Here is a 20,172-nt window from a genome sequence, read left to right as displayed (position 1 = left end):
GGACAGACAGACATGGCTCAATCGACTCGGCTATTGATGCTGATCAAGAATATATATACTTTATGGGGTCGGAAACGATTTCTTCTGGACGTTATACACATACACTTTTACCACAAATCTAATATACCCCAATACTCATTTTGAGTATCGGGTATAAAAAATATCAACTAAAGCAAACTGTGATTCAAATTGAAGGCAACTTGCTGTGCATCTAGTTCATGATAAACTCCATTTAAATGGCGCTTTAAACTGAATCGGAAGATAAAATATTCAGCACTACAGCTAGAGTTTTCTTGAGTTCTAAGTATGTGCTCCTAATTATCAATTTGTGGTGGCCTATATAAAGACTATATAATGAAATTTTCCAAAACCTGTTCATAGTACTTAATTGTTGTAATTCTTAGTATATAAGAATGTGCTCTTAATTATCAATTTGTCGGATGATTAGCATATCTGAAGATTACATAAGTATTGGAATTTTCCAAAACCTGTAACTAGTACTTACTTGTTGTAATTCTTAGTACATATATACCTTTTTATTTATTCTACAAATAAGCTTCCTTCTGAGGTTCTGTTGAAGGCTCTTTTGGAGCTTCTGCTGCTGCCACAAGAACAATTACTTCATGGGCGAGGAGCCGGCATTAAAGCCGCCAACATTTCCGCGACGGACGTTGATTTTCCAGCAGCATGGCCCTGGCCCAAAACAGTTTCAATAAGTTGTGCTAAAACTTTTACACGCCTTTTGGCCCGTCCAAGGAGCGGTGGAAGCCGGGGCCGGCTGCTGCCACGGCAAAGAAAATAAAAGCATTCGGCCGAGGGGCGTTCTGTGGGTGGGAGGCGTGGGTGTGGCTGTGGGTGTAGGTGGGAGGCGTGGCACTCAGTTGGCTGCTGTTAAAAATTTGAACGCGCTGATGGGCATTTTTACAACTGAAGCGTTAACTATGTGCAACTTGCAGCATCGCACAGAAAGCGAGAGAGATGGAACAGAAAAAGAAAGAAAAGAGAGAGAGAGAGAGAGAGAAGGCAGAGGCTGTGGCATTTTTTCGATAGAAGTTCACAATATTTTCCCATTTTAGTTTACAAGTTTCCCGGCCCGCGGGCTCCAAAGCGGGACACAACCGCACGCTTTTGCCCCGCAAAAAATCAAATGAAATTTTCATAAGCTCTTCAAGAGCGCACCAAAAGTAAATGGTAACAAGAACTAACATCTATACACAGATATACTCTTAACGGATTCGAGCAGAACCAATAAATTCAGGGAAAATTCATACACAAGTTCTTAGCACCTTTATTGAGTCTAATATTCGTTTCTAAGCGGCCTACAAATGTTCTCTTTGAATCGAAATAATATTTAAAATAACATGAAAATTTCTAGAGCAGTGATACACAAAAAATTGAGCCTCTAATGGAATCTACACTGGGACGGACAGTTCTACACTCTAATTTTGTTTGGCCTTTGGCTTCTTTGACCTGGCTTCTGCCCTTCCGGCACAGCACTCCTGCAGGGAGCGCAGCAAGAAACGAATCAGCGCAAACAGACAGTAGAAAACGAAGATGATGCCGCCGTACAGGATTACGATGGCGTCCAGACTGTGGTACTGAATGAAGTTCAGATCCTGGGAGGCACTCCGCAGGTACTTGGCGCCCTTGTGGCGGGTCACGTGCTCCACCCAGAAGATGGCCCGCTCCAGAGGCGTCTGCTGCTGATCCCGATAGCGATCGGACATGTCCTGCACCTTCTTGGAGGCCTCTGGATCCTTGATGAGCCGCTCAATGGCTGCCAGCAGCTTGGGAGCTGTCAGCTCTTCATAGTTCACTGTGACACCATAGCCATTCTGCTCGGCTCGGGCCATATTGAGGAACTGATCCCCGAAGATGGGGATGCCGACGAAGGGCTTGCGATGGTAGATCGACTCCGTGGTGCTCAGCAGGCCACCGTGGGTGATGAAGGCGATCACATTTTCGTGGGCCAGAATGTCGTCCTGCGGGAACCAGTCCGAGATGAAGACATTCTTGGGCTTGCCGGGAAGCTCCGTGTCCTCGAACTTCCACAGAACCCGCTGCTTCAGTTGGGAAAAGGTGTCCAACAGGGCCTGACGCTTCTCCAGGGGCAGATCTTTGCTCTTCAGGTTGGAGCCCATCGAGAAGTAGATCACTCCGTGCTTGGCTCCCTCGATGAACTCCTCAATGTCCTTGGGCAGGGGCTGGCGTTTGCGGTTGATGTGCATGCCTCCCACCTCGATCATGTTGGGCGAGTAGGGACGGGGGAAGCTGAGAGAAACGTGCTGATTCAAGAGTACCAAAGCCGTGTTCTTTCGCATCTCGTAAAAGTCCTGCTTGTTGTTGGGGAAGTGCTTCTTGTAGATGGCTTCCTGATGCGGCAGGTAGTAGAAGTTCAGGAAAAGATACTCGTACGACACGAAGGCCAGATTGGCCACGCGCTCGACCAGCGACATGTGATCGGAGAACTTGAGCAGTGCATGGGGCACATACGAAGGCGGTGAGGGGGTTCCAACCTACAAAATGAACAGTGGGATAAGAAGAGACTTCTTTGCCTTGAACTGCATGTCTTACCAGATCTGTGTTCCAGCTGATGGCCCCGAAGGTGCCCAATCCTATCAGCGGGGCATTGAAGTGCTCCGCCAGTCCAAAGTGGGCCTCGTTGAGGAAGACCTCAGAGATGACAGCGTCGTAGGTCTGATTCGAGTTGATCAGTTCGACCACAACAGGATCGCTTAGCAAAAACTCGGTTATGTTCAGGCCCATGTGATGGAAGTTGATAATTTGCTTAATAATCGGTTGCTTAGAGCTGGTCAATAGGTTGGCTATGTTGCCTGGAAATGGTGTAAGAAAAGCCAAGTGCTGATAAGATTGTGTAATACGATAGGCCAGAGGCCCAGAATGCATTTCTATGATATGGCGAGTACAAAGTACCCTCTACTTGGGTGTTACAAAATTGAGAAGTAATACCACTGCTATGATCCATGATTTGTCTTCTAGCAAACCCAAAAAACTCACCCTGCATGGCGGCCAGAATACTGGGCACAGGCACATCCCTGATGTTCTTGATGGGTTTCTTCAGTTCAAAGGGCGAGACAATGGTCACCTGATGGCCTGCTGCGGCCAGACCTTTGGCCAGGGCCGATCCCACGTGGTAGTGGGAGCGGGCTGCCGTGTGGAGTACCACCAGATAATTGTAGGCCGAGACGCAGCTCAGAAGACAGTGCAACAGCAGAGCCGCGAAACTTGTTTTATAACTCAATGACTTCATGGCTGTTCAGGGTGTTCCGAATGTTGGAATTATACACGAATAACTGGGGGCCTAATCGCTGCCAGTTGTGAAATAGAATGTTTGTATGTGGCTTGTTGTAGTTCCAGCTGATGTTCTATCGATATTCCCGCGTTGGCGCCCCGAAATAAACTGAGGAAATTCTCGCCGGCAGTGGTGTTATTATAGGCAGGCCGCCGTCTGTCTGGCTTTTGAGTGCCTCGGGCTCAATGGCTGGTGTATCACCCTACCATGGTGTGTTCCCACATCATCGTTACTCAGCCCAAAATCAATCCGAGTTGTATATACGGAGACGCGTTGCGTCTGTCGATACGATTGCGTGCCTGATTGTAGGCCACTCTCTTGCCTCTCTTGTTCCCACACTCACTCGCTCTATTCTCGTCTATCGCGTTCGTCTAGTACTTCGCTCTTAAACTGTTCTCTGTTTGGTTTTGTTCTCTCTTTCTTTCCTCAATGGGTTTTCGTTGGTTTCGTGTTTTGTTTTGATTACCTTACCGGCTTTGTGGAGACATAGAAGAATGTTTTTTGTCGATCAGATAAGATTTCTTCTACCTGGCTGAAGTACACAATTTAAATGAAAAAAGAAGGAGAAAATGATATGAGAACTCAAATATAACAGCTGAATTCGCTTGGGGCATTGAATTTATAAAGGTTATGGGTTATCTCATAATTAAGTAATAGGGATCTCCTAATTTTCGGTGTATTCCTTGTCCTATAATAATTTTAACCTTAGAAAGGCATCTGCTTGTGAAAATCAAAGGACTTTTTTGTACATATTTTCATTTACATATATAGTCTTTGGATTATTTTATTTTAGCATCGCCGATATATACACCCGATATTATACCCGATACACAATCAGTATTTGTTATTTAATGTTTTATTTGCGTCGGGACTGGTATTGGAGGCAGAGACTACCGCATGCTCTCTCTCTCTCTGTCTTTTGTTTTCGCAATCTCTCTCAATTTGGTAAATTTTGCTCACTTTTGTCATGAGAGTTGGCATCTTTCTGACCTCCGCTCACGGGTAACAGCGTGGGAGAGGTAAGAGAGGGAGCTACAGCAACTCGATTTGTTTCTTCTGGCTATAATAATGATCCGATCTGATCCATGTTCGGCAGAATGGTAGATATGATCACTCTCCATGATTCTGCGTGTGATATCACAGGAGTCTGGATACAACATTTGGTTTCTGCAACTGTTATTTAGGAGATCATCGACTCGCATCGGCTAAGACTGCTGATCAAGAAGAAATATATACTTTATGGGGTCGACGTTTCCTTGTGAGTGGATCCACAACAGAACTCTTTAAATATCGGGTATAATCATGTGTCATAAACATTTAAAGGTATCCTGGACATGTACACATTTATTTCTTAACATAGATTTAATCAAAATTCAAAAATTAACTCTAATTAAGTTTCGCCTTGGGCTTTGCCTTGTCATTTGCTCTTTCAATAAATAACTCCTGCAGCAGACGCCACACGCGACGAATCAGCAAAAACAGACAGTACAGAACAAATATAATGCCTCCGTATAGGATCAGGATGGCGTCCAGATTATGATACTGAATGAAACCCAAGTCCTGGGAGGCGCTTCTCAAGTACTTGGCGCCCTTGTGTCGGGTCACGTGCTCCACCCAGAACACTGCCCGCTCTAGCGGTGTCTCCGGCTGATCGCGATAGCGATCGGACATGTCCTGAACCTTCTTGGTGGCCTCTGGATCTCCAATGAGCCGCTCAATGGCTGCCAGCAATTTGGGAGCTGTCAGCTCTACGTAGTTCACTGTGACACCATAGCCATTCTGCTCGGCACGGGCCATATTGAGGAACTGATCCCCGAAGATGGGGATGCCGACGAAGGGCTTGCGATGGTAGATCGACTCCGTGGTGCTCAGCAGGCCACCGTGGGTGATGAAGGCAATCACATTTTCGTGGGCCAGAATGTCGTCCTGCGGGAACCAGTCCGAGATGAAGACATTCTTGGGCTTGCCGGGAAGCTCCGTGTCCTCGAACTTCCACAGAACCCGCTGCTTCAGTTGGGAAAAGGTGTCCAACAGGGCCTGACGCTTCTCCAGGGGCAGATCTTTGCTCTTCAGGTTGGAGCCCATCGAGAAGTAGATCACTCCGTGCTTGGCTCCCTCGATGAACTCCTCAATGTCCTTGGGCAGGGGCTGGCGTTTGCGGTTGATGTGCATGCCTCCCACCTCGATCATGTTGGGCGAGTAGGGACGGGGGAAGCTGAGAGAAACGTGCTGATTCAAGAGTACCAAAGCCGTGTTCTTTCGCATCTCGTAAAAGTCCTGCTTGTTGTTGGGGAAGTGCTTCTTGTAGATGGCTTCCTGATGCGGCAGGTAGTAGAAGTTCAGGAAAAGATACTCGTACGACACGAAGGCCAGATTGGCCACGCGCTCGACCAGCGACATGTGATCGGAGAACTTGAGCAGTGCATGGGGCACATACGAAGGCGGTGAGGGGGTTCCAACCTACAAAATGAACAGTGGGATAAGAAGAGACTTCTTTGCCTTGAACTGCATGTCTTACCAGATCTGTGTTCCAGCTGATGGCCCCGAAGGTGCCCAATCCTATCAGCGGGGCATTGAAGTGCTCCGCCAGTCCAAAGTGGGCCTCGTTGAGGAAGACCTCAGAGATGACAGCGTCGTAGGTCTGATTCGAGTTGATCAGTTCGACCACAACAGGATCGCTTAGCAAAAACTCGGTTATGTTCAGGCCCATGTGATGGAAGTTGATAATTTGCTTAATAATCGGTTGCTTAGAGCTGGTCAATAGGTTGGCTATGTTGCCTGGAAATGGTGTAAGAAAAGCCAAGTGCTGATAAGATTGTGTAATACGATAGGCCAGAGGCCCAGAATGCATTTCTATGATATGGCGAGTACAAAGTACCCTCTACTTGGGTGTTACAAAATTGAGAAGTAATACCACTGCTATGATCCATGATTTGTCTTCTAGCAAACCCAAAAAACTCACCCTGCATGGCGGCCAGAATACTGGGCACAGGCACATCCCTGATGTTCTTGATGGGTTTCTTCAGTTCAAAGGGCGAGACAATGGTCACCTGATGGCCTGCTGCGGCCAGACCTTTGGCCAGGGCCGATCCCACGTGGTAGTGGGAGCGGGCTGCCGTGTGGAGTACCACCAGATAATTGTAGGCCGAGACGCAGCTCAGAAGACAGTGCAACAGCAGAGCCGCGAAACTTGTTTTATAACTCAATGACTTCATGGCTGTTCAGGGTGTTCCGAATGTTGGAATTATACACGAATAACTGGGGGCCTAATCGCTGCCAGTTGTGAAATAGAATGTTTGTATGTGGCTTGTTGTAGTTCCAGCTGATGTTCTATCGATATTCCCGCGTTGGCGCCCCGAAATAAACTGAGGAAATTCTCGCCGGCAGTGGTGTTATTATAGGCAGGCCGCCGTCTGTCTGGCTTTTGAGTGCCTCGGGCTCAATGGCTGGTGTATCACCCTACCATGGTGTGTTCCCACATCATCGTTACTCAGCCCAAAATCAATCCGAGTTGTATATACGGAGACGCGTTGCGTCTGTCGATACGATTGCGTGCCTGATTGTAGGCCACTCTCTTGCCTCTCTTGTTCCCACACTCACTCGCTCTATTCTCGTCTATCGCGTTCGTCTAGTACTTCGCTCTTAAACTGTTCTCTGTTTGGTTTTGTTCTCTCTTTCTTTCCTCAATGGGTTTTCGTTGGTTTCGTGTTTTGTTTTGATTACCTTACCGGCTTTGTGGAGACATAGAAGAATGTTTTTTGTCGATCAGATAAGATTTCTTCTACCTGGCTGAAGTACACAATTTAAATGAAAAAAGAAGGAGAAAATGATATGAGAACTCAAATATAACAGCTGAATTCGCTTGGGGCATTGAATTTATAAAGGTTATGGGTTATCTCATAATTAAGTAATAGGGATCTCCTAATTTTCGGTGTATTCCTTGTCCTATAATAATTTTAACCTTAGAAAGGCATCTGCTTGTGAAAATCAAAGGACTTTTTTGTACATATTTTCATTTACATATATAGTCTTTGGATTATTTTATTTTAGCATCGCCGATATATACACCCGATATTATACCCGATACACAATCAGTATTTGTTATTTAATGTTTTATTTGCGTCGGGACTGGTATTGGAGGCAGAGACTACCGCATGCTCTCTCTCTCTCTGTCTTTTGTTTTCGCAATCTCTCTCAATTTGGTAAATTTTGCTCACTTTTGTCATGAGAGTTGGCATCTTTCTGACCTCCGCTCACGGGTAACAGCGTGGGAGAGGTAAGAGAGGGAGCTACAGCAACTCGATTTGTTTCTTCTGGCTATAATAATGATCCGATCTGATCCATGTTCGGCAGAATGGTAGATATGATCACTCTCCATGATTCTGCGTGTGATATCACAGGAGTCTGGATACAACATTTGGTTTCTGCAACTGTTATTTAGGAGATCATCGACTCGCATCGGCTAAGACTGCTGATCAAGAAGAAATATATACTTTATGGGGTCGACGTTTCCTTGTGAGTGGATCCACAACAGAACTCTTTAAATATCGGGTATAATCATGTGTCATAAACATTTAAAGGTATCCTGGACATGTACACATTTATTTCTTAACATAGATTTAATCAAAATTCAAAAATTAACTCTAATTAAGTTTCGCCTTGGGCTTTGCCTTGTCATTTGCTCTTTCAATAAATAACTCCTGCAGCAGACGCCACACGCGACGAATCAGCAAAAACAGACAGTACAGAACAAATATAATGCCTCCGTATAGGATCAGGATGGCGTCCAGATTATGATACTGAATGAAACCCAAGTCCTGGGAGGCGCTTCTCAAGTACTTGGCGCCCTTGTGTCGGGTCACGTGCTCCACCCAGAACACTGCCCGCTCTAGCGGTGTCTCCGGCTGATCGCGATAGCGATCGGACATGTCCTGAACCTTCTTGGTGGCCTCTGGATCTCCAATGAGCCGCTCAATGGCTGCCAGCAATTTGGGAGCTGTCAGCTCTACGTAGTTCACTGTGACACCATAGCCATTCTGCTCGGCACGGGCCATATTGAGGAACTGATCCCCGAAGATGGGGATGCCGACGAAGGGCTTGCGATGGTAGATCGACTCCGTGGTGCTCAGCAGGCCACCGTGGGTGATGAAGGCAATCACATTTTCGTGGGCCAGAATGTCGTCCTGCGGGAACCAGTCCGAGATGAAGACATTCTTGGGCTTGCCGGGCAGCTCGGTATCCTCGAACTTCCACAGGACCCGCTGTTTCAGTTGGGAAAAGGTGTCCAACAGGGCCTGACGCTTCTCCAGAGGCAGGGTCTTACTCTTCAGGTTGGAGCCCATCGAGAAGTAGATCACTCCATGCTTGGCTCCCTCGATGAACTCCCCAATGTCCTTGGGCAGGGGCTGGCGCTTGCGGTTGATGTGCATGCCTCCCACTTCGATCATGTTGGGCGAGTAGGGTCGGGGGAAGCTGAGAGAAACGTGCTGGTTAAGAAGCACCAGAGCTGTGTTCTTCCGCGTCTCGTACAGGTCCTGCTTGTTGTTGGGGAAGTACTTTCGGTAGATGGCTTCCTGAAGGGGCAGGTAGTAGTAGTTTATAAAGAGATACTCGTACGAGACAAAGGCCAGGTTTTTAATGCGCTGAAACAGCGTCATTCGATCGGATAACTTGAGCATAGCATGCGGCACATAAGAAGGCGGTGAGGGGGTTCCAACCTAAGGGAGAACACAAATCGTAATGAAGGTCTCAGTGGTGGATTTCTTGGTAAACTCTTACCAGATCTGTGTTCCAGCTGATGGCCCCGAAGGTGCCCAATCCTATCAGCGGGGCATTGAAGTGCTCCGCCAGTCCAAAGTGTGCCTCGTTGAGGAAGACCTCAGAGATGACAGCGTCGTAGGTCTGATTCGATTGCATCAGCTCCACCACGATAGGATCTCTCAGCATGGATTCGGTTATGGCCAGGCCCATATGATGGAAATCAATGATACGTGTGACGATCGGCTCTTGCGATTTCTCCAAAAGCTTACCAATATGGCCTGCCAATAGGCGAGAAATAGAATCATATTGATTAGATTATATTTAAGCCAACTGAAAGATAATGTGAACGAAGTGCACTGCGTTTTGTAAGACTGTTCGACGTACCTTTCATGGCATTCAAAATACTGGGCACAGGCACATCCCTGATATTCTTGATGGGTTTCTTCAGCTCAAAGGGCGAGACAATGGTCACTTGATGGCCTGCTGCGGCCAGACCTTTGGCCAGGGCCGATCCCACGTGGTAGTGGGATCGGGCTGCCGTGTGGAGCACCACCAGATAATTGTAGGCCGTGACGCAGCTCAGAAGACAGAGCAGCAGCAGAGCGGCGAAACTTGTTTTGCGGCTAAGTGGCTTCATGACTGATAGAAAAACACGCAATTAATTCGCTTTAATTATTGTATTTTTATGTATTAATTCTTTAGTCCATAGAAATCACTGCTAAGGCTTTGGCGAATCGAAACAAACTGAGAAAATTCTCGCCGGCTGTGGGGTAATTATAAGCAGCTGCAAGTTGGGTCGACTAGTGGATCATGCTTCGATGATAAGGCGGTGTTTCGGCTCTCTCTTTGCAGTTCTCAGACTCTCCATAGTTTCCTCTCTTTTGTAGGCGCTCACCCAGTCATTCGATTTCTTTGGGTATTGACATAATATTTGTATGCAATTCACGCTCTTATGTATTCTTATATTTATGGCCAGTGCCTTGGTTGCCTTCCTCCAGTCAGTCTCTTCCATTATTAGCTATATTTTGAGAGAGAATCATTATTTTTCGAGAGGTTTCAATCAGTATTTCTTCAGATTTTTGCTGCGTAATGAAATTGTCAATAAAATTTCATTAGTAATAGAGCCTTGACCTTGACCTTCGCTGAGAATCGCTGAGTAAAGAATTTGGGGACTTTCATATAAATATTTTATTTAAGAAGGTTTCTAAGTATTCCAAATGTTTCTTAGAGGAATATTATGGTTAAGGAACCAAATTACTTATAAAATATGTCTCTATTTGTAGCACTGACGTACACCTACGGTGTATACAAAGGCCAACTATTTTAGGTTCCAATCTATCTCTATCCTTCGTCTTCCGATCTTCTTTTCTAGATTGAGCCGTACCCTAGATCTCTGTCTGAAACCAAATGGTTATCAGCCCAAGAGAGTGCCTAAATCCTACCTAAAACCTACCGACTAGTTAGCTTTCTCTTTCTTCGAGCTCCCCCTAAGTTTAACCAACACAAATCGTACCAGAACCCATAACAATACGATAACCAAGCTCAAACCCCCAAAGAATGTGGCCAAAACATCTATATTGTGATATTCCACGAGGCTCAGATCCTGGCAGGCACTTCTCAAGTACCTGGCGCCCTTCTGACGGGTAACATGCTCCACCCAATAGACGGCCCGGTCCAGGGGGGCCGCCAACTGATCTCGAAAGCGGTTGGACATTTCGCGAGCCTTTTCCGCGTAGCTGGCGTCACTGGTGATCCGTTCGACGGCTGATCGGAGGAGCGGAGCCTCGAGTTGGTGGTACTTGACGGTGATACCAAAGCCAGCTATCTCGGCATTGGCCATGTTCATGAACTGATCGCCAAAGAAGGGTATTCCCACCACCGGTTTGCCGTGGTAGATGGATTCCGTGGTGCTGAGCAGTCCGCCGTGGGTGATGAAGGCAATCACCTTGTCGTGGGCCAGGATATCATCCTGGGGGAACCAGCTTGAGATGAACACATTCTCGGGCTTGTCGGGAAAGTTTTCATCCTCGAATTTCCAAAGGATGCGCTGCTTGAGGCCACGCAGGGTCTCCACAATCGCTCGCCGCTTCTCCAGGGGCAGATCTTGGCTGTTGAGATTGGAACCCAACGAAAAAAAGATCACTCCGTGCCTGGCTCCCTCGATGAACTCCTCAATGTCCTTGGGCAGGGGCTGCCTGGCCTGCCGATTGATGTGCATGCCTCCCACTTCAATCATGTTCGGGGCATAAGGACGCGGTGCACTCATGGACACATGATTGTTCAACAGAACCAACGATGTACTCCTTCGCATCTCATAAAAATCCTGTGTATTGTTCGCAAAATACTTCCTGTAGAGGGCCTCCTGTCGTGGCAGATTGAACCAACGCTGGTAGAAATATTCAAAGACCTGGAAGCCCAGGTTCTGGGCTCTCTGCGTGAAGTCCATGCGGTCACTGAATTGCAGCAGATTATGTGGTACATAGGAGGGCGGCGAGGGCGTGCCCACCAGGTCCGATGTCCAGCCGGTGGCTCCCAGGGTGCTCAGGACTATTAGCGGTGCCCCAAAGTGCTCGGCAAAGCCATAATGGGCGTCGTTCATGAAGGCCTCAACGATAACCCCATCGAAGGTGCGCTGCTCCTTCAGCAGCTGCTGCACTGCGGGCGCCGCAAGTAGGGCTTCGGTTAGGTCCAGACCCATGCCATGGATACGAGGATACCGATGGAGCACAGGCAATTTGGCATTCTCTAGTATTCGAGCCTTGTGATCTGCGGGAAAGGTCAGAGAGGGGGGTTTATTGTGCATTGTAATGGGTCTATCTGTGCACGTTTCTGCGATAATTGTCGCCTGTTATCAAATTCCCACCCTGATAAGCCTCTACGTGACACATAGCCCGGGAAAAACGGTTTCAAACGTAATACTCACTGGCCATTACGCTGATTATATTCGGCGTGTTCACATCGATCAGATTTTGGAGTGGTTTCGTCTGGGGGAATGGCGAAATCAGTGTAACCTCATGGCCAACCGCAATCAGACCCCGGGCCAAAGCAACACCCACCGTATGGTGGGATTTGGAGCCCGTATGGAGCACCATCAGGTAGGAGTAGCCGTAGACCTGGCAGATCAACAGGAGAAGTAAAGAAACCAAACGCATTTTGCCACAGATTTGGATAAGACTGAAGAGTTTTAAGCTTTTCCGCTGCTAGATATACATTTGATAAGGGACTTCGTTCTTTAGAGAGAGGGAGACCTGGATTTATCTGTAGTTTATCTTTAGATTGCGGTATCTTAAGCATCGTTAGATCTAGTGAATCTTTGTGCTGTTTCATTTTCGTTTGCATTCATATATTTTTGTATAGATCATTAATATTGAAAATTTGACAGAGTAATATACATTTTTTTCCCCAAAAAGAATCCCAAAAATTCGCCGGAGAAATATACATATACATACATATATACAAATATATATCCAAAATATAATTTACAAGCCCTTAATCAAACCGTCCATATGTTTTCCATTTGTAGCATAGATATTTCCCTCTTAAAAACTCTAAACTTTTCTCTTTTTCTCTTCAATTCAAAGCTATCTTTTTCTCTTCTGCTAAAAGCTCTCTTTTTCTCTTCAGCTTAAAGCTCTCGTTTTCTCTGAAATTTGAAGTTCTCTTATTGCTTAAACAAGTTTGGTTAGGGGCTCTCTTCATATACTTGATTGATCATCACTTTTTATTAATCTCTTGAGTTCCCTACACTACGTGATGCCTCAGACACCAGCATTTAGTTGTACATTTCAAAATATTAGCAAATCCAATAGATAAGATAATTTGGAAGAAATATTTTATTACACAGAGGGAAAACAAGACTGAAATTTGAATAATTAAAGTTTGAAATTGTAGAAAAAAAATAAATGTATTTAATTTAAAAACTATATATTTTCACATAACAAAATATATATTTTACATTTAAATTTAAAATTTTCCTATTTAAAAACTATATATTTTCAAATAAAAAAAAAATGTTTTTTTAAATTAAATATTTTCTTATTTAGATAAAATATTTTTCCTACAAAATGAATATATTTTATTTATGTTAAATATTTAAGAAAGACTTTTTAAAACGGAATATATTTTATTTTTAAATTACATATTTTCTTATTTAGATTAAATTTTTTTCCTACAAAAACAATATATTTTACTAATTGAAAATATTAAAAAAAAACTTTTGAAGAAAAACAGTTGTATATTTTTTAAAAATTTTTTTATTTAGATTATAATATTTTTCCCACAAATGGAATATATTTTATTTATTTATAATATTAAAAAAAAAAATACTTTTTAATAAAATTTATATTTAAATCAAAGTGAATTCTATTTAAAACACGAATATTTAATTCAAATAACTCAAATGTTTCTTGATCCTATGCCACTTTTCTCTCAGTGTAGGTGTATATATATTCCAAAGCCCTCTCTCATGAGTGTAGGGCATGCAAAAATCGACTTAAAGTAAGCCTTTTGCAATCAAATGAGTATGTATTTTTGCTTACCATTTGGCTGGTGTCCAGTCTCATGCGGAGTACAGGAATTTCACAATAATTGAGTGTAGATATATGCAGCATATCTATAAGAATTCGTTCAGTCTGTGGCAGCAACGTGCTCCGTGCGGTCGGTCGAGGTCTCTCCCTCGCGGTTCTTGAGTTTCATCAGAATGCGTATTCTTTCGCTGTTTGTGGCGCTGATCTTCAGCTTGTGTTTTTGTGATGGCTACAAGTTCCTGATGGTCTTGAATTCTCCAGGACGATCGCACTTCAATGTGGGGCATGCCTTGGCCAAGGGCCTGGTGCAGGCGGGTCATGAAATCACAGTGGTTTCTGTGTTTCCTCTGAAGAAACCCATGCCTGGTTATCATGACATCTATGTGCCAAATGTGATAGGGGCTATGAGGGGTATGTATAAATGGTATAAATGGTGACCAGTTGCTGATGTTTTCATTTCTAGGAGACCTGGCCGCCCTGTGGCAGTCCATACAGAAACCTCTCACCCAAAAGCTAATAGATCATTATCATATGGGTTTTCGCCTCACACGAGCACTCTTTGTGGACCCCAATTTTCAGGATCTGTTGAAAAGCAATCGAACTTTCGATGCCGTCATCTGCGAGACCTTCTACAACGATGCCCACTATGGTTTGGCTGAACATTTCCAGGCCCCACTCATTGGCCTGAGCACGGGGGGAGGACTGACCTTCATCACGGATATGGTGGGTGGAAAATTGTTCTCTATGTTCTTAGCTAACTTTCTGTTTCCTCCTTTAGGTGGGCTCCCCAGCTCCCGCTTCGTTTGTGCCCCACATAATGTTGCCCTTCAACGATCACATGTCGCTGTATGAGCGCCTGGTCAATGTGGCTTTTCTGGCCTATGAACGTCTCCTGCTGGACTACTACTATCTGCCCGGTCAGGAGGCGCTCTATAAGGAGTTCTTCCCCGAGAACAAACGCTGCTTTTATGAGATGCGCCGTAATGCCTCGCTGGTGCTCATCAATCAGCATGTATCGCTGAGTTTTCCACGTCCCTATGCGCCCAACCTGATTGAAGTGGGGGGCATGCACATCGATGGAAAGCTCAGTCCCCTGCCCGCGAAGATTGAGAAGTTTCTCAACGAAAGCGAACATGGAGCCATCTACTTTTCGATGGGCTCGAATCTCAAGAGCAAGGATTTGCCGCCGGAGAAAGTGCAGGAAATACTCAAGGCCTTCAGGGGCCTCAAGCAGCGTGTGCTGTGGAAGTTCGAGCTGGAAGATCTGCCAAATAAACCGGATAATCTGTTCATCTCAGACTGGTTCCCGCAGACGGATATACTGGCCCATCCCAAGGTCCTGGCCTTTGTCACCCACGGCGGTATGTTGAGCACCACAGAGTCCATATATCATGGAAAGCCCGTCATCGGTCTGCCGATCTTCAGTGATCAGTTCTTCAATATGGCCCACGCCGAACAGACCGGCTATGGTATTATGTTGGACTTCAAGTCACTGAAGGCTGCAGACCTCAAGGCAGCCATCGAGAGGATCACCAGTGTGCCCTCTTACACGGAGGTTATCCGCGGCATGTCCTTCCGGTATCGCGATCAGCAGCAGACTCCTCTGAAGAACGCCGTCTACTGGGTGGAGCATGTGACCCGCCATCAGGGAGCCGCCTACCTGCAGAGTGCCGCTCAGAGGTTGAACTGGTGGCAGTATCACAATGTGGATGTCCTGCTGATTATCTTTGGAGTAGTGATCCTCCTGCTGGTTGCTCTGCCGCTTGCTATTTGGCGACTGCTAAGGGGGGTCTTTGGAGGCGGGAAAACACAACCCCAAGGGGAAAAGAGAAAACGCAACTGAATTTTAGTTTAATTTCAATAATAAAAGATCACTTGAATGACTATAAAGTACTTTGATTTATTTTTCATGATGGTAACTTTATGATCCTAATTTTTCTATCAAGACCAAGCCTTTTATTCCGTTTATGAATCGTTTATGACTCATTTGAGCCAGCTTAACAAATTGTATCAAAGTCTTCTTTGGTTCCTCCTTCATATATGTATGTATGTATTTCTTCACCAATTTCTGGTCTATTAAGATTTTGTAATAATATTTTCATCATTTATAGTTTATCTCTTTTTTATTCCCTTATTTTACGATTTCTCGCTTGTCCTTTTGTTCATTAAAAATCATAATTTCCACATTTATTAACATACTTTTGATTCTATATATTTTTTTGTTGTATTTTAGAATCTTGTTTGGTATTTTGTAATATTTTAATTATATTATTTTTGGTATATCTCATATTTGTTGATGATTTTTAAAATTTTTAGTATTGGCTTTATAGTCATTGGTATATTTTAAGTCTGTTTCAATATTAAATATTTATTTTAAGAATTAAGAACCTGTTTTAGTATTTCCAGTAGCATTATCTTAGTATATCGTATATGCTTTTCTCGTAATTGCATTTTCAAAACCTCAAGGTTTCAAGGTATACCTTAATGTCGCCTTTTTGTAAAGGTAGAAACCTTTATTCTCTCTCTTATTGTTTCCTATTCCAATTCTCATTCTCAATTGCTCAAGTTCGCCTTCTCAAAATATCACTGCCTAAAAGTATGCCACGCAAAATACATGGCCATACGCTGTGTTCAATTCCCTACCAATCAAGCGCGGCCTAAAAGTATGCAGCAGAAAATTCGCTCAAATCTTTCGCCCACCGAAACAAATAAAATTGATAATTCTCATGACATGATATCAATGCACACACGTGTGCCGGCCCGGCCGCTGATTGATTCCCAAACGAAATGTAAATGACAAAACAAAATTGGGAATGCAGACAACGATGAGGGACACACAAATTTAAATAGGCATTCAAGCATTAAATTAAACGAAAAGTATATAAAAAAAAGGAGGGAGAAGTGTAACATCCGCCCACGTCCAGTCACACCAAAAAGAAGGAAAACGCTTCAAGGTGCAAAACGGCTGAAATGAAGGAAATGAAATGCCAAGAAAAAAACGAGACAAAGTTTCCCCCACATACACATACGAGATTTTCCGCGAGTGTGCAATGACATTGAAAAGGCAAAGCCCCAGAGGAAGGAAAAGAGGTGAAGAGGAAGCAACAGAAAATATGGAAAATATACGTAATGTGAGCCAAAAAGTTAGCTATGCACGAAAAAAAGAGGAAACTTTTTTGATGGCGCTGAAAGTGAAAAGTAAATTTACGCTAAAGTCGCCGAAATGCACAGTAAAGAGAAAATAAAAAATTTGAGAGTTGAGTGGGTTGCCCAAAAAGAGAGAGGGGACTGGGGCGGAGGGACTTGCAAAAGAATATGAAATGGCAAGAAAAAGCGAAATGAAACGGAAGTTCAAGTTGATTTGTTTGCAGGCAAAGTGGAGTGAAGTGAAGTGAAGCTCAGTTTCTCCTCTCGGGAACACACACACACACACGCACATTGGCAGACATTTTGCGGAAGCGGAAGTTGCGTTTCAATCGCACTTCTGATGAAGTTAACAACAACAAGGACATCACATCGCCAACAGATGGCAGATGGCTATGGGGGCAAATAAATTTAGCATAACAATACTTTGCAAATTTCTGCGTATGCGTATGCGTATTATGCTGATGATTATGATGCGAATATAATGCCCATAAATTTGGCCAACTTTAAGGCCTACTTGGCAAGTGGAAGGAATGGCAGTTTTTGTTTTTGTTTTGATGGTGTTTTTTGTTGTTTTGGGGTTTCCGATGCTTTAGTTTTGAAGATAGTACTTTGTAGGAGGGTCGATAATGTTGTGGAATGAACATAAGGTGCGATATATATTTTTTATAATTTTTCTAGCTTAGGCCGCTCGAATGCCCTGTGGATCATGAGAGCTCTGTCCTAGAGCGGTAACAGTGATCTGTAACCGGTAGCGGCCATAGACTGTTAAAGAAGAGCGCTAACAGTGACTGTAACAGACTGTGGCCGCAGACTGTAAAAACGAACGCTAACATGGAGCCGTAACTGTCAGCGGCGACAGGCTGTTAAAGAAGGACTCTAACAGTGATCTGTAACCGATAGCGGTCACAGGCTGTTAAAGAAGTGTACTAACAGTGAGCTGTTACCGGGAGCGGCCACAGGCTGTAATGGATGCTGTTAAAGGAAGGCGGTAACAGGCTGCTAACCTGGGGTGTTAACAGTGCTTCTGCTCTGTAAGAGCTGCTGCTCCCGAACAGATGGGTTTATATTTATTTTTTTTAAAGAACTAAATAAAGAATTTTTTTGCCGTAATCAAGGGTTTTCAAAAGGGTTTTTATCATTCCCAAAAATACAAATTATTCGAGGAATTATTAGTGCCCCAAAAGTTGACTTAGCAAACTCTTTATAGATGTCCTTCTGCTTCTGTCTCGCCTACCCCCCCCCCCCCCCCCCCCCCCTTTGTGTCATATCTTAAGGCTATGATTCATTCATGTGATATATGGCCATGACTGCGGGTCCTTAATGTCGCAGTATCGTAATTAAAAAATGCATTGCGGCGTATCAGACATCTTTTCTTTTTTTTATATATGTTTTTGTTGTTGTTTATTTTTTGGCTTGCGCTGATATATCACACATTTATCCACCCTCGGGCGCACACAAACACACACATACATATGCAGAGATTGCGCTTGAAATGACAGTTGCACTTGCACCATGACAATGCGCCCCAAATGGAATGGAACGAGTGATGGAGAATGGAGGACGGGGGACGGGGGCTGTTGCAGCGGAGCAAATTGATTGCGATTGTTGAGTTGATTGGCAGGCGAAACACACACACACACACACAGATAGATTGACTGCATGCGACGCGACACTGGCAAACAAAAGCGCCGCTTTGTGGTTTTCATTGTTGTTGGGGACTTTAACCCCTCTACTTTTTTAATACTCTATCGCAGGCCACAAAGAGGCAGCCATGATTGCTCAGTTTTAAAGATATATATCTCAATGAAAACATACCAAAGAGCTCAGCTTTTTCTGCACAAAGCATATATCTATGCAAATCAGAGCTTACAGGATCGAGAGTACTATTAAATGTAGCTGTCAGATACAACAATCTTCTCTTAGTTGATACTGAAGCTCGAAATGACACGCGCATCATGCAGCAGCGCCCATCGGTCGTTTGAGCGGGACGTATGTTGCGCTTTTGCCAGCTAAATCGGGTTAAAATCATTCTACTATATCTATGTACCTGGTAGACTAGGGGCCAAGACCTCCAAGCAATCGCTTTGCTCGGGCACCAACCCGCGGCTCACTAGCTTCGCTGGCTCAGGCCACGACGACAACCCAAAAGTTGTTTATATATTAGAGAGATTTAATTTAATTTAATCTGTATCTATATATTTTTGCACGGACACCAACCCCCGGCTCACTAGCTCGCTCCGATATCAGCAAAATATCAGGCCACCACGAGGACCCAAAACTTTTTTATATAGTAGAGGGTTTTATTTTAATTTATATCTATTTTTAGATTATATCCTTGAAAGAGTATCCAAAAGCCCTGCCCTTCTTATTCCTCCTCCTGTTTTTTATCTCTCTCCTCCTCTGTTGCCCCCAACCTTGTTAAACCTTTTTGCTGCTTTTTCTGCACCCATTTATTTTTTGGTTGTCGTTTAAATTAAGTTCGTTGTGTCTTTTATCTGCTTTTCTTTTCAGAGAATTTTTTCTCTTTTTTTCTGATGAATTTTTAACACGCGCAATTCACAAGATGACAGATAGTTTACTGCAACTCTTAGAACAAAGACAAAGATGTTTGTGTGTGTGTGTTTGTGTGGCAGTATCTGTGTGTCTTTGTTTTGAAAATCAGCTGCAGGGAAACAGAATGTCTGTTTTGATTGGAAGATTGCTAAACAAAAGACGATGCAAATGCCAGACGAAAATAAACTGAAATAATATAACATAGATTGCATTTGCAAAGGTAAACGAAAATCTTTTAAATATCGCAAAGACAAGCCAACAATTGTAAGATATTTTTCATAATTAAATATTTCAAATATTTTCAAACATTGGATACATATAGTATATGTACAACTATTTATATCTGAAGGATTCGCCTTTATTAAATTATTTATTATTTATATTTTAACGAGTATCACATTTTAATTTCATCAAACAAACAGAAAGTTACTTTCGGGTCTTTGGGCGAGGCTTCAGGGGCGTGTAATATGTATTTTCTGTTTGACAAAAAGCCTCAACAAATCCGCAACATTTTCCGATGCAATGTTTATCAGAATTTTGCAGGTTTTGTTGTTTTTTTGAGCGTATGAAATAAATTGATTAAATTTTGAATGCCTTTGGCATTTGTTTAAAAGTTAATTGTTGGCGCTTTCGGCTGTTGATGCAGTTTGTGCGGTTTGTAAAGCGAAAATTAAATGCGGTCAGTGCACTGTCCATCCATTGAGGATGTTCCGGTAACGTATTTCCATTGAAGCCCAAAGTTACAGCCCTGCAGTGAGGCAAATTCCAGGCGTTTGGCATTGCCGGAACGCCCCTCCTTTGGCCAGTAGCAACAAAAAGCCATCAAATTAGTGTGTCGGCTCTTTGCCAAAGTTTGAAGCTGGCGTTTTCTTC

At 43.9% G+C, this 20,172-nt stretch overlaps 5 protein-coding genes across 5 annotated transcripts; 1 reads left to right on the top strand and 4 right to left on the bottom strand.

Moving 5' to 3' along the window:
- Positions 1–1,264: 1,264 nt before the first annotated feature.
- LOC6594476 (UDP-glucuronosyltransferase) lies at positions 1,265–3,415 on the bottom strand. Its single transcript, XM_002019706.2, has 3 exons — positions 3,019–3,415; positions 2,575–2,834; positions 1,265–2,516 (listed from the first exon to the last, which is right to left on the bottom strand). The coding sequence occupies exons 1-3, from the start codon at positions 3,269–3,271 to the stop codon at positions 1,440–1,442; spliced, it is 1,590 nt and encodes a 529-aa protein (XP_002019742.1). The 5' UTR covers positions 3,272–3,415; the 3' UTR covers positions 1,265–1,439.
- A 1,214-nt stretch (positions 3,416–4,629) lies between these two features.
- LOC113567252 (UDP-glucuronosyltransferase 1-8-like) lies at positions 4,630–6,670 on the bottom strand. Its single transcript, XM_026994436.1, has 3 exons — positions 6,276–6,670; positions 5,832–6,091; positions 4,630–5,773 (listed from the first exon to the last, which is right to left on the bottom strand). Exons 1-3 carry the CDS (start codon positions 6,526–6,528, stop codon positions 4,700–4,702), a joined length of 1,587 nt encoding a protein of 528 aa, XP_026850237.1. The 5' UTR covers positions 6,529–6,670; the 3' UTR covers positions 4,630–4,699.
- Positions 6,671–7,886: 1,216 nt separating this feature from the next.
- Positions 7,887–9,727, bottom strand: LOC6594475 (UDP-glucuronosyltransferase 2A3). The gene is made up of 3 exons (XM_002019705.2): positions 9,458–9,727; positions 9,092–9,351; positions 7,887–9,030 (listed from the first exon to the last, which is right to left on the bottom strand). Exons 1-3 carry the CDS (start codon positions 9,708–9,710, stop codon positions 7,957–7,959), a joined length of 1,587 nt encoding a protein of 528 aa, XP_002019741.1. The 5' UTR covers positions 9,711–9,727; the 3' UTR covers positions 7,887–7,956.
- Positions 9,728–10,329: 602 nt separating this feature from the next.
- Positions 10,330–12,241, bottom strand: LOC6594474 (UDP-glucuronosyltransferase 2B20). The gene is made up of 2 exons (XM_002019704.2): positions 11,997–12,241; positions 10,330–11,839 (listed from the first exon to the last, which is right to left on the bottom strand). Exons 1-2 carry the CDS (start codon positions 12,223–12,225, stop codon positions 10,530–10,532), a joined length of 1,539 nt encoding a protein of 512 aa, XP_002019740.1. The 5' UTR covers positions 12,226–12,241; the 3' UTR covers positions 10,330–10,529.
- A 1,486-nt stretch (positions 12,242–13,727) lies between these two features.
- Positions 13,728–15,483, top strand: LOC6594473 (UDP-glucuronosyltransferase 2B31). The gene is made up of 3 exons (XM_002019703.2): positions 13,728–14,010; positions 14,063–14,322; positions 14,378–15,483. The coding sequence occupies exons 1-3, from the start codon at positions 13,773–13,775 to the stop codon at positions 15,440–15,442; spliced, it is 1,563 nt and encodes a 520-aa protein (XP_002019739.2). The 5' UTR covers positions 13,728–13,772; the 3' UTR covers positions 15,443–15,483.
- Positions 15,484–20,172: the final 4,689 nt, after the last annotated feature.

This window comes from Drosophila persimilis, unplaced genomic scaffold (genome assembly GCF_003286085.1).
Source record: "Drosophila persimilis strain 14011-0111.01,24,50 unplaced genomic scaffold, DperRS2 tig00003933-arrow-pilon, whole genome shotgun sequence".
NCBI lineage: Eukaryota > Metazoa > Arthropoda > Insecta > Diptera > Drosophilidae > Drosophila > Drosophila persimilis.
The sequence above is the reverse complement of the archived record's forward strand: the minus strand, read 5'-3'. Positions and strand labels throughout refer to the sequence as shown.

What these genes read in the sequence shown, in the direction of transcription:
- LOC6594476 (XM_002019706.2), bottom strand. Translation starts at nt 3,271, where the DNA reads ATGAAGTCATTGAGTTATAAAACAAGTTTCGCGGCTCTGCTGTTGCAC. An exon ending in TATTCTGGCCGCCATGCAGG is followed by an intron (nt 2,835 to 3,018) that starts GTGAGTTTTTTG and finishes CACCATTTCCAG; the next exon opens with GCAACATAGCCAACCTATTG. An exon ending in TCAGCTGGAACACAGATCTG is followed by an intron (nt 2,517 to 2,574) that starts GTAAGACATGCA and finishes TTCATTTTGTAG; the next exon opens with GTTGGAACCCCCTCACCGCC.
- LOC113567252 (XM_026994436.1), bottom strand. Translation starts at nt 6,528, where the DNA reads ATGAAGTCATTGAGTTATAAAACAAGTTTCGCGGCTCTGCTGTTGCAC. An exon ending in TATTCTGGCCGCCATGCAGG is followed by an intron (nt 6,092 to 6,275) that starts GTGAGTTTTTTG and finishes CACCATTTCCAG; the next exon opens with GCAACATAGCCAACCTATTG. An exon ending in TCAGCTGGAACACAGATCTG is followed by an intron (nt 5,774 to 5,831) that starts GTAAGACATGCA and finishes TTCATTTTGTAG; the next exon opens with GTTGGAACCCCCTCACCGCC.
- LOC6594475 (XM_002019705.2), bottom strand. Translation starts at nt 9,710, where the DNA reads ATGAAGCCACTTAGCCGCAAAACAAGTTTCGCCGCTCTGCTGCTGCTC. An exon ending in TATTTTGAATGCCATGAAAG is followed by an intron (nt 9,352 to 9,457) that starts GTACGTCGAACA and finishes GCCTATTGGCAG; the next exon opens with GCCATATTGGTAAGCTTTTG. An exon ending in TCAGCTGGAACACAGATCTG is followed by an intron (nt 9,031 to 9,091) that starts GTAAGAGTTTAC and finishes GTTCTCCCTTAG; the next exon opens with GTTGGAACCCCCTCACCGCC.
- LOC6594474 (XM_002019704.2), bottom strand. Translation starts at nt 12,225, where the DNA reads ATGCGTTTGGTTTCTTTACTTCTCCTGTTGATCTGCCAGGTCTACGGC. An exon ending in TATAATCAGCGTAATGGCCA is followed by an intron (nt 11,840 to 11,996) that starts GTGAGTATTACG and finishes CCTTTCCCGCAG; the next exon opens with ATCACAAGGCTCGAATACTA.
- LOC6594473 (XM_002019703.2), top strand. Translation starts at nt 13,773, where the DNA reads ATGCGTATTCTTTCGCTGTTTGTGGCGCTGATCTTCAGCTTGTGTTTT. An exon ending in TGTGATAGGGGCTATGAGGG is followed by an intron (nt 14,011 to 14,062) that starts GTATGTATAAAT and finishes TTTCATTTCTAG; the next exon opens with GAGACCTGGCCGCCCTGTGG. An exon ending in TGACCTTCATCACGGATATG is followed by an intron (nt 14,323 to 14,377) that starts GTGGGTGGAAAA and finishes TTCCTCCTTTAG; the next exon opens with GTGGGCTCCCCAGCTCCCGC.